Genomic DNA, 13,922 nt, shown 5'->3' with positions numbered 1-13,922 from the left:
TATACACAGCTATCACATACATAGCCTGACGACTTCGTTAGACTATCAACATAATCTCGTGTAGAAGAAATCTCTTTCCCACGATAAAGTCGGAATAGCAAGCGCTGTTTCCCTGCACGCTCGCACTTTGCTCGTCTGACGTCATGACGTAAAAAGCGCTGCATGTTTCGTTACCCAGAAAGTGAAGGGGGTTTAGTCTTGGAAAATGTTAACACCATACTAGACCAGGCAAAGTGACCAGTGGTATGAAACTAATATCTTTTCCTGAGTGCATATTACACGAATGTGGATTGTGTTTGGGTAAAAAGTTAATTTTGTCTTTGGTTTAAACAATATTTTATTTCTGTTTGCATGTTAATGAAATTTACATCAATTTGTAAATATGGAAAGAACAACAAGATACACGTCTTATGCTGGTGTCTTCAAAGCAAACTAACATTTAGAAATAAATCGGCGAATGGCATATAGTCAGGTTGGATCCCTATAACTCAAATCAAATCAAATCAAATCAAATTCTATTTAACGAGGATTTTGGCATTTAAAGCAATATAAACGAACCTTTTTAACCAGTCGTCAAGCACTGTATGTCCAAGGTCAGGGGCCTAAGTGACTCACCCTGGTAAAGTCTCCCCCTGAAAAGACTGCCACGACCTTGCTGCTGTTTATCCATGATCCTGTCAGGTCGCAGCGGTAACACAACACTTGCATCGACTCCCCTCTGTTCAAACTGCAAAGTCAAACACACACACACACACACACACACACACACACACACACACACACACACACATTTACCCGGGTCAAAGAATGGTTGACCGAACACACACACACACACACACACACACACACACACACTCACACACACTCACACACACACACACACACACACACACACACACACACACACACACACACACACACACACACACACACTTTTTCTTTTGAGTATGTCGTTACCTGTCCGTTATTTCATCACCGTCCTCATACGTCTGGTTGTTGTAGTGAGGCAATCCTCCTCCGTCATCCCCCGGCCCCACGCGAAGCTTGACCTTGACTTCTGCCCCGTCCTCTGTGGCCAGCACGAGCAGCACGCAGTACCGTCTCTCGCAGTGGGTGGCTGCTACGTAATCCTTCGTCAGTGACGTCATCGGCAAGACGCCAGTCCTGAGAATGACGTCAACAAGATAAAGCATAAAGATAACTGCTTCAGCTGCGACCTTGTTTAGTGTGGGTTTTTTTCAGTTTTATTCTAAACTTCTTTGCAGGTGACGTTACCCGTACGGCGAAAGTTATGGACGATGTATAGAAGGTGGGTTAACATACGATCCTAACTATTTTTATGTACATGACGCCATGCCGGCTCATTGCGTTCGTATGTTTAGGCTTTAGACGCCATCGAGAAATCCCTAGCCGTGCTCTCAGACAGGGAGGTGGGAAATCCCTAGTCGTGCTCTCAGACAGGGAGGTGGGAAATCCCTAGCCGTGCTCTCAGACAGGGAGGTGGGAAATCCCTAGCCATGCTCTCAGACAGGGAGGTGGGAAATCCCTAGCCGTGCTCTCAGACAGGGAGGGGGGAAATCCCTAGTCGTGCTCTCAGACAGGGAGGTGGGAAATCCCTAGCCGTGCTCTCAGACAGGGAGGTGGGAAATCCCTAGCCGTGCTCTCAGACAGGGAGGTGGGAAATCCCTAGCCATGCTCTCAGACAGGGAGGTGGGAAATCCCTAGCCGTGCTCTCAGACAGGGAGGTGGGAAATCCCTAGCCATGCTCTCAGACAGGAAGGTGGGAAATCCCTAGCCATGCTCTCAGACAGGGAGGTGGGAAATCCCTAGCCGTGCTCTCAGACAGGGAGGTGGGAAATCCCTAGCCGTGCTCTCAGACAGGGAGGTGGGAAATCCCTAGCCGTGCTCTCAGACAGGGAGGTGGGAAATCCCTAGCCATGCTCTCAGACAGGAAGGTGGGAAATCCCTAGCCATGCTCTCAGACAGGGAGGTGGGAAATCCCCAGCCGTGCTCTCAGGTCCTTAACTTTTTGTGCTCAGTGTAGATGCTCGCCTGTCTACAATAAATGCACTACCTGTAAATTACAGACATGTGGAAATATTGTTAAATGGTAGCGAAAACCTTTCTCTCCGCACCAACAAGCTTATTTTTGAAAGGGTCCAATCGTTTATCTGTGAACCTGGTCATTTTGGTTGATTTAACTCAGTACGCATATTCATGTCAACAACCCTTATTTTACATGCACTCTTGAAATATATATTTAACGAAGTACTGCTTATTTGCCACTGGTTTACAGTTCATAATGTACTACGTATATTCTTTTTTTTTTAATGCGCTAACCACCTTCATCTATTAGGCCCCAAAAAAAATAATAGGTGTGGTTACGGTAACATAGCCAAAAAAAATAGGGTAGGAAGGTAGGCAATCACTTTTTTTTTTAAACTTTTTTTTCTAATGTGTACAAATTAAACCTACTTGACAGGGAAATAAGTGTGCGACTCGGGCGCTTTCGCTTTCATTGCGTTTTCTGCACTCGTTTACTTGTTTTTTGTGTGTATTTTTTTGACAAATGTAATAAAAAGTTATAGGGTCGGCCCCAAAAAATAGGGTAGGTCGGGTTACCATAACCACACCTATTTTTTTTTTAGGCCTTATATGTATCTACCAGTCTTTCCTCCCACCCCCCACCCCCCACCCCCTTTCTTCCTCCTGCTAGCTTTTTCTTATTCTTTCTGGTTTGACTTAACTATGCTTTTGATCTAGATAGTTCCACAGTTTATAAGTAATGTTTGTCCGACATCATATTTGTGTTATTTTCCAACTACGTAGGGCGCGTAATATAAGCGTTCGCTTGAGTTCGTGTCCCTATTGTTTATCGTTGTATTATTGTATCATGTTTGATTTAATAAAACATTGTTTAAACCAATCAAATACTGATTCAAAAGGAGGGGTGTGTGTGCAGATTATACAACTGCATGTATAATTATTTGCTTTTAAACATGTTGATCTTTAATCAATTATTTATTCGTTTATGTATTTAGATTAATTCATGTATGTATGTATTTATATATTTGTTGTACACTGCACGTATTGAGGGGGGGGGGGGGGGGTAATGTATAACTCGACAAAGCCGTTAATAACCGTAGGTATACCCCCCCCCCCCCCCAACCAAATAACAAAAAAACAAAAACAAAACATCTGGGGAGATCACCTGGGAAAATGAAGATGAAAAGTTTCATAAACATCTGTCATCACAAATATTGAAGGAAACTTCTGTCAGCAGGGGTCAATGACCTTTTCCCTACTTAACTCCAAAAAAGCAAACAAAAGTCAAAGCGCCTCACCCTCCGTAAGACTTTCGTTGTTGCGACAGCTCGTAGATAGCCTGTACCTGAATGACGTAATCGGAAATGACGTGTACACTCTTCCCGTGTTTGGTGGCACCCTGCAGCATCAGCGTCTCGATGAGGGTCACGGTCTGGGTCGCTTCTGGGGCAATGTCAAGGTCAATAGTAGGCTGCGTGTCAAGGTCGTAAAATTCTACCCTCACCTTGAGAAACGTAGGGATAAGGATGAACAATAATGTTGACACACACAGCCTAAAATTAATATCCATTCTCTTTCTTTTTAAGTTTCTGTACCGTATGATGTGTAAGTGTGTGGGTTCGAGCGCGTGGGTTTGTGACATTATCACCAAAAGTAAAATCTTCCCAGAAAACTTTGATAATACTATTTACACACTTCTCAGGGTGTACCGTTTCAGTTTAAACAAGAAAACATATAACATTGCCTTTAGTTTGCCATATATTGAGCATTATTTGGACCATGTGTGCAAAATCACCCGTGTAACATGGAAACAATAAAAGACAACAAAACTGCATTTATAAGGCTGAAAACGACTTTTATTCAGTTATTATTGTTGAATCACAAGCCATTATAGAGTTCAATATGAAATGACTACATGCAAACAACAAAATAATGTTTTTTTCAAAGTTCCATGCATTCGTCAAAATTTCAATACAAAAATGAAAATTAATTAATGATATCCTGATCAGAACATGTTGATACATGGCATTCATTCAGTCTTATTGACATTTAACCTTCACAATAGCATATATACAAAGATTTGTTGCTCTAAGACAAAATGTTAGAAAGTTATCCCAAAAGAATGCAAAATGGTCACCGATGTAACATGGAAACATCACTTTTGTAACAAAGAAACGGTTATGCTTTTTCCAACAAACTTTACTAAATGAAGCTAATTTTGCAACCAGATTCTTCTTAGGTAAAATGCCAAACACTAAAACAGGAACAGAAAGAAAAAAAGCTGGACAAAATCAAGCAAACTTTGCCCCCAAAAAGAGAAACATTAATGAAAAGTTCATCACCGACGTAACTCGGAAACGAACAACCAGACATGTATTATAAGGTTTGACATGAAGAATGCAAATGTTCAAAAGTGGTTCATTCAATTGTTAAGACAATAAACCAAAGGCATTGGTTACATATAGAACAGTTGCCACTTGCAGTTAATTAATTTATTTCAAAAGAAATAATGCCCCCTGGCATTGAAGGTGGGGTCACGAATCATGGTTGCATCAGATGTAGGGACTAAGGAAATATCATCGATCCCTGGAAAGCAATAGTAGTTCCCCTCCGGTTTCCTTCGAAGGAACTTTACCACCAGTTCATCAGGTCGAATCTCTTGCACCTGAAACATGCAAGTACCTGCGATTTCAACCAAAGATTGATGCAATATGTGTACTAGTTTCACTAACATGAATTTGTTTGATGTCTATCAAGATTTTGATGCATCCACATTCACTGGCTAAAAACAAAATAAAGTAATTATTTTGTTCAGACTTACCATTCCATTGAACATACAACTTTTACAATTAAAGAAAACATTGACACTTACCGTTCCTTTAAATCGATTTCGGAAATTTAATTTTGATCATAATTTTTATATTTTTAATTTTCAGAGCTTGTTTTTAATCCAAATATAACATATTTATATGTTTTTGGAATCAGGAAATGATGTCAAATAAGATGAACGTAAATTTGGATCGTTTTATACATAAAAAAAAAATTATTACAATTTTCAGATTTTTAATGGCCAAAGTCATTAATTAATTTTTAAGCCACCAAGCTGAAATGCAATACCGAAGTCCGGCCTTCGTCGAAGATTGCTTTACAAAAATTTCAATCAATTTAATTGAAAAATGAGGGTGTGACAGTGCCGCCTCAACTTTTACAAAAAGCCGGATATGACGTCATCAAAAGTATTTGTCGAAAAAAAGAAAAAAACGTCCGGGGATATCATACCCAGGAACTCTCATGTCAAATTTCATAAAGATCGGTCAAGTAGTTTAGTCTGAATCGCTCTACACACACACACACGCACAGACAGACAGACACACACACACACATACACCACGACCCTCGTTTCGATTCCCCCTCTATGTTAAAACATTTAGTCAAGTTTTGACTAGGTGAAATCGAAAGAAAAACTATTATTAACAAATGTTTAGCCTAATTTTTCACTTCATAGAATATCATAGCAGCAAAAACTCACCTTTTCTCAAGAACCTTGGGTGTTGATCACTGTCGTAACAAAATCACAGACTTCGGAAACATTCTCGAAATCTTTCTTCGCTGCTGGAAGCTGAACTATTTCTCTCTGTAACTGCGCATGCGTAGTCACCCGCACCTCTAAGTCACTACGCGCAAAATAGTTCTAATCTTTCTTCAAAACTCTGAACATTATTTGCAAAACCGTTCACCATCGTAACTGAATTTTGAAGAAGCATGTCATATTGCGCAACTTTCAACTTAGTTTGCAGATGCAATTTTGAGAAAATAATACTTAAATAACATTTAGCTTAGCGATTTTCTATGCCCTTTCATGTCAAGGTCGTGTTGAAGATGAATATGCAAATTCTAAAGTTCAAATTTAGGACTTGTTGCTGTTGCACGCGTGTGGAAACCTATGTTACGACAGTGATGGCAAACTTTCAAGCGATTAATTTCGTTTAAAATAACAATTCTGTGGACAAAATAACATTTCAACTGTCAAGTACACTTAAACCAAACACACATAACAAGAATAGCAGTCCTTGGACATTCTAAACGATTCTTGTAGTGAGGTGCAAAACTAGTTGATGGTTCATGTCACAGATCAGACCTCCATTTTTCACGCATCCAATCATTTCTTTCGCAAAACAACCTTCATAATAATCATGCAAAATACTCAGTTTTGTTTGTACTATTTCTTTATTCATTTTACTTCTCAAAAATACCAATATCATGATTTAAAATTCAGTATGTTTCAATTGTAGGCTAATTTGATTATGGCACACACAAAAGGTTCAGTTTCTGAGACGCACCCGTGTATGAGATTTGTGCGAGTCAATGTGTGTGTGTGTGTGTGTGTGTGTGTGTGTGTGTGTGTGTGTTTCAAAGGAAATATTTGGGGATGGTGCGCGAAACTCTTCTCTTCTTTGGTACGAAATAGGGACTAGGTCGGAGGGACCAGGGGGAGAGGGTAAATGGTAAAGACTAGGGAAGGGATGGGGGACAAAGGAAGAGGTAACTACACTGAGAAGGGGTGAGTATGAAATAGGGAGGTAGGGGATAGTAGAAGGGTAGGAGACTAGGGGAGGGGGGGTGCATCAAGGTAAGGGAATAGGAAGTAGGTATGGGACTAAAAGGGAGCGGGGTAAGAAGAGGGCGATAAGAGGGGGGGGGGGGGGTAAGAGAAGTTTAGGGGGGGGGGGGGGTATGAACCATTTCGAAGGTATTATTTCGAAGAAGTAACTTCCAAAATGCCTCCGCTACCTGGTCACCCGTTTACTTCTATCAAAATAGTTTTACCAAAACGTGCAAAGAGGTCAAGCAGGAGTGATTAGCGAACAGGTCAGGACACGGGTCAACTAGGTCATATTATTGTAAACTTTCTGAAGGTATGCTGATATCTATTTTCGGACATCGCAGATTGTGACAGCTTTGACATTATGCGATACAACTTTGACTAACTGTAAACAGAGGCAAACTTTACATTGACAGTGTGTGTGCTCGTGAACACTTGCACAAGACGTTACAAAACGTTGACTTAAAGGCACAGTAAGCCTCCCGTAAACCATCACAGATACTGTCAGGCTTTTACACACAGTACAAACACAATTCCATTTGAACGCTCACCAAACGGGAACATCCTAGGTGCCCTACGTAAAGAGCAAGCAATCAAAAAAAAATTTGCGCCGATTTCTCAGAGACAATCGGACAGTGGTGCGTTTTGGCGCTAGACCTAACTTTTAAAATCTAAATAATAAATTGACAGCTTGTTACACAAACATTCTTAAATCATAAAAGAATTCTTTTTTCATCAAGACAAGATCAATACAATTCGAAGTTTTGAAAGTTTGAAAAAAGATAAGCCCGGAAGCAGGGTCACGCAAGGTCGTGGTTCTCGTAGCAGACGACGGTTTATACCTATCGCCAGTTCCTCTGAACAGTCAAAAGCCATCGCTAGAGTTCTTGTGAACCACAGCCGTTTTGTACGTGCATAATCAGAGGTACATAATAACGTGCTATTGCACATAAGCTCACAGCGAGTCGCATTCAAATTACTAACTGACGACTACATTGTGAAAAAGGGAAACTGGATCACACGGGTTCACGATGGCTCAGGGGTCAGATAAACCACGCAAAAATAAATTCTTTGAAAATTGCTCGCTCTTTACGGAGGGCACCTAGGATGTTCTCAAGCGGTGAGTGTTTAAATGAAAGGGTGTTTGTACTGTGTGTAAAAGCCTGACAGTATCTGTGATGGTTTACGGGAGGCTTACTGTGCCTTTAATTTACAATGAAGCAAACTTTACATTGACAGCGTGTGTGCTCGTGAACACGTAGACAAGACGTTACAAAACGTTGAATCAATGTAAAAAGAGGGAAACCTTACATTGACTGTGTTTGTGCCGGGGTTGGAGATGTAAAGGAAGAGGTTCTGTTCCAAGGGGGAGTAACTCTCGTGGGCGTTGTGCTGCATGAAGGCCACCATGAATTCTCTCCCTTCCACAGCCTCTCGTGCCTCTGGAGAGAGAAAAACAAGTCGCTTGAATCGATATCAAATCATTTAGTCAATCTGTCGGCCTGAAACGAAAAGATCTACGCTTAAAAACCAGTCATCTCTGAGACTAAATGTAGTAAGTCTTGGCTAGCCATACCCGAAGACCGACACGGGTCACGCTCGTCTCCTCGAAGCAAGCGAACATGAATCCTAATTAACCTATTTTCTGAAATTGTGATCACATTTTTCGAGTAAACATAAAATATCTTTAAATTTTTGGACTTAGAAAATGATGAGGAATATAATGCAAACACATAAAACATAAGAAACAAGATTTTATTTCCACCATGTGCAATACACTAGGAAAATTGCTTGGCTTGAGTACATTCAAACATTCAAACAAAACAAAGTACAAAATGCTCCCCGAATTTCTGACACACACACGCTTACACACACACACACACACACACACACACACACACACACACACACACTGTCTCACGGGCACGTAGGCACTCACGCACGCACGCACGCACGCACGCACGCACGCACGTACACATACACGCAAGCACACACACACACACGCACACTGACAGACACACACACACATAAACACACGCACGCTCAAACGCACGCACGCACGCACACACACACACACACACACACACACACACACACACACACACACACGCGCGCGTATTCACGCACGCACACACACACACACACACACACACACACACACACACACACGCAAACACACGGACACACTCACACACGCATTCACGCACGCACACACACACACACACACACACACACACACACACACACACACACACACACACACACACACACACACACACACATGCACACACTCCACCGCGTTTACAACATGTCCACATCACATGTGTTACAAATAAGGTTATTGCTCAAATGTTATACTGTCGATATAGAAACAGGAACATCTAAGTCAAATTAATGCTACCACCACTAATCAGAGTCGTTACTGAGACCGTCCTTATAATGTCAGATTGGTTCTCAAAATAGTCACTTTTCAGTGTCCCCAAAACACACAAATATATCTCAAGGAACCAGAAAAACAACGGGGACTGCGCATAAAAGCGAGAAATAAACAGTGTTTTTTTCTAATACTGTACTCACGCGTTGTCAACGAATAAAGAAACATAAAGGAATATTTTCAAGGTTAGGTGACAAGCATGCTGCTGTATAGGTTGACCAGACCTGAAACGCCTAGTCAAATACATTTAGCTAAACATGTAAACTATTGGCAATCATAATCATTCTCAAGCCTGTCCTGAACTGGGCGAAGTTGACTACGCGAAGTATACTTCGCGGAGCTGGCCGCACGATGCTTTAGCACTGAGTTTTCGGTAAAAAGCATTCGCGAAGTGTTCGCGAAGTCGACTTCGGGCTTAATTTGGGACCGCCTATACTCGACTGCCTTGTTATAATAATATAATATAATAATATAATATAATAATATAATATAATAATATAATATAATAATATAATATAATAATATAATATAATAATATAATATAATATAATATAATATAATATAATATAATATAATATAATATAATATAATAATATAATATAATAATATAATATAATAATATAATATGATAATATAATATAATAATATGACAAGAAGAAAGAGCACTCACCTAGTGGTAGGAAGCAGAGAGCAACACAGAACAACAGCGACACTCCCTCCCTTGTGGCCATGATGTGCACGTCACTACAATCACACAAACATCATAATGATTGCACGTCACTACAATCACACAAACATCATAATGATTGCACGTCACTACAATCACACAAACATCATAATGATTACACGTCACTACAATCACACAAACATCATGATGATTGCACGTCACTACAATCACACAAACATCATAATGATTGCACGTCACTACAATCACACAAACATCATAATGATTGCACGTCACCACAATCACACAAACATCATAATGATTACACGTCACTACAATCACACAAACATCATAATGATTGCACGTCACTACAATCACACAAACATCATAATGATTACACGTCACTACAATCACACAAACACCATAATGATTACACGTCACTACAATCACACAAACACCATAATGATTACACGTCACTACAATCACACAAACATCATAATGATTGCACGTCACTACAATCACACAAACATCATAATGATTACACGTCACCACAATCACACAAACATCATAATGATTGCACGTCACTACAATCACACAAACACCATAATGATTACACGTCACTACAATCACACAAACATCATAATGATTACACGTCACTACAATCACACAAACATCATAATGATTGCACGTCACTACAATCACACAAACATCATAATGATTGCACGTCACTACAATCACACAAACATCATAATGATTACACGTCACTACAATCACACAAACATCATAATGATTGCACGTCACTACAATCACACAAACATCATAACGATTGCACGTCACTACAATCACACAAACATCATGATGATTGCACGTCACTACAATCACACAAACATCATAATGATTGCACGTCACTACAATCACACAAACATCATGATGATTGCACGTCACTACAATCACACAAACATAACGATTGCATGTCACTACAATCACACAAACATCATGATGATTGCACGTCACTACAATCACACAAACATCATGATGATTGCACGTCACTACAATCACACAAACATCATAATGATTGCACGTCACTACAATCACACAAACATAACGATTGCACGTCACTACAATCACACAAACATCATAATGATTGCACGTCACTACAATCACACAAACACCATAATGATTACACGTCACTACAATCACACAAACACCATAATGATTACACGTCACTACAATCACACAAACACCATAATGATTACACGTCACTACAATCACACAAACATCATAATGATTGCACGTCACTACAATCACACAAACATCATAATGATTGCACGTCACTACAATCACACAAACATCATAATGATTGCACGTCACTACAATCACACAAACATCATAATGATTACACGTCACTACAATCACACAAACATCATAATGATTGCACGTCACTACAATCACACAAACATCATGATGATTGCACGTCACTACAATCACACAAACATCATAATGATTGCATGTCACTACAATCACACAAACATCATAATGATTACACGTCACTACAATCACACAAACATCATAATGATTACACGTCACTACAATCACACAAACATCATGATGATTGCACGTCACTACAATCACACAAACACCATAATGATTACACGTCACTACAATCACACAAACATCATGATGATTGCACGTCACTACAATCACACAAACATCATGATGATTACACGTCACTACAATCACACAAACATCATAATGATTACACGTCACTACAATCACACAAACATCATGATGATTGCATGTCACTACAATCACACAAACATCATAATGATTGCACGTCACTACAATCACACAAACATCATAATGATTACACGTCACTACAATCACACAAACATCATAATGATTACACGTCACCACAATCACACAAACATCATAATGATTACACGTCACTACAATCACACAAACATCATAATGATTGCACGTCACTACAATCACACAAACACCATAATGATTACACGTCACTACAATCACACAAACATCATAATGATTGCACGTCACTACAATCACACAAACATCATAATGATTGCACGTCACTACAATCACACAAACATCATAATGATTGCACGTCACTACAATCACACAAACATCATAATGATTACACGTCACTACAATCACACAAACATCATGATGATTACACGTCACTACAATCACACAAACATCATAATGATTGCACGTCACTACAATCACACAAACATCATGATGATTGCACGTCACTACAATCACACAAACATCATGATGATTGCACGTCACTACAATCACACAAACATCATGATGATTGCACGTCACTACAATCACACAAACATCATGATGATTGCACGTCACTACAATCACACAAACATCATAATGATTGCACGTCACTACAATCACACAAACATCATGATGATTGCATGTCACTACAATCACACAAACATAACGATTGCATATCACACAACCATCATAATGTGACACGATACAGTGGATGCAAAGCAAATGGCACAAACAAACAAAACAAGTCGCGAGAAGCAAAAGTAATAATACGTTTAGTCAGAACTCACAGAAAGAAACTGAACGCACTGCGGCATTTCACGCCAATGCGGGGCCGGCTCGCTGATCGCTTGAAGTACCAAAAGAGCCCGTATGCGCAGTGGCGTATTGCTCTCATGAGGAAAACGCGCTTTTCTGTATTCTTTTGAACTTTCTGAGCTTGTTTTTGATCCAAACAAAATATATCTGTATGTTTTTGGATCCGGGAAATGATTAAACAAAAATAAGATGAAATCTTTTTTGGATTGATTGATAAAATTTAATTCTAATAAAACGTCTGAGATTGTTAAAGACCAAAGTCATTAAATATTGTTTAAGCTTCCGAGCTGAAATGCAATCCCATACCCCGGGATGGGTCGAAGATTGCTTGAACAAAATGTCAATCAATCTGATCGAAAAATGAGGTTATGACAATGCCGCCTAAACTTTTACTCAAAGCCGGACATGACGTCATCAAAGACATCTATGGAATAAAGGACGGAAAACCGGTCTGGGAATATCATCTGTAAGAATTTGTATGAACAGTTTCATGAAAATCGGTCCAACTGTTTTCTCTCAACCACTCTACACACACACACACATACACACACACACACACACACACACACACACACACACACACACACACACACACACACACACACACACACACACACACACACACACAGCGTCAAATCTTGAGTGTGTGCACACACTAAAAGAAGAGACGGGGGAGAGAGAGAGAGAGAGAGAGAGAGAAAGATACAAAGATACAGAGATACAGACAGGGAAACAGGGACAGACAGAGAAAGAGAGAGACAGAGAGAGAGAGAGAGACACAGGGAGACAGAGAGAGAGAGAGAGACACACACAAGGCGACACAGAGAGGGAGAGACAGAGACTGGGAGAGTTTGCACACAAATATCACCGTCCCGGATAACATGTACCCCGGCTTGGCGACACAACACCACACACGAAAATCGTAACCAGCTCTTGTTTGCTATGCTAGGATTATCCGGCGCGAACGATCCATTCGCTTGAAATGCTCCAACGCGTCGCATATCGTCCCCTTTTCGTGTGAATCACACTTTTTGTTTTTGTTCGTCGTCTTTGCCATTTAGTAGCAATTCCCTTGCCAGTATATATTTCACACCAAGTAAAACAAAGAACGTGAGTCTGTGGCGTGAATATCGTGTCGGACGATTAGCTGACGCAGACAATAGTCAGCTAATACTGTCACTGGTATTGGTAATTACAACACAGACCGAAGACAGTGACGTCACACATGACAGCCCGGAAATTCCAAACAAATGTGATTCTGAAAATGTACTAGCCAGAGAGCGAACTTTACTAGTAGCCAAACCAACAATTTGTTTCAGCAACTTCACTCACATTTAGCTGGAAGATGAAAATGTCTAACAAGATATGGCGATATTTCTTTATATTTCTTTTGGCGTACTTGTCACCAAAGTCTGAATTGTATTGTCTCTCTAAATACTGGTAATTGATGCAATTCTTTAAAATTTGTTTGTTTTTGTTTGTTTGTTTGCTTAACGCCCAGCCGACCACGAAGGGCCATATCAGGGAGGTGCTGCGACATATAACGTGCGCCACAC

The 13,922-nt window shown here is 40.0% G+C and overlaps 1 protein-coding gene across 1 annotated transcript; it reads right to left on the bottom strand.

The window, feature by feature from the left end:
• Positions 1 to 615: 615 nt before the first annotated feature.
• On the bottom strand, positions 616 to 9,827 carry LOC138955721 (uncharacterized; the record flags this gene model as incomplete). Its single annotated transcript, XM_070327270.1, is given in 5 exon segments — positions 616 to 727; positions 958 to 1,164; positions 3,345 to 3,550; positions 7,961 to 8,091; positions 9,754 to 9,827. Coding segments are annotated over 5 exon segments (730 nt in total), but the record flags the coding sequence as incomplete, so codon positions are not given.
• Between the last annotated feature and the right edge of the window lie 4,095 nt (positions 9,828 to 13,922).

The sequence above is a fragment of the Littorina saxatilis genome, unplaced genomic scaffold, assembly GCF_037325665.1.
Source record: "Littorina saxatilis isolate snail1 unplaced genomic scaffold, US_GU_Lsax_2.0 scaffold_2610, whole genome shotgun sequence".
Classification (NCBI taxonomy): domain Eukaryota; kingdom Metazoa; phylum Mollusca; class Gastropoda; order Littorinimorpha; family Littorinidae; genus Littorina; species Littorina saxatilis.
Note: the sequence above shows the minus strand (reverse complement) of the source record. Positions and strands in the feature narration are given on the sequence as shown.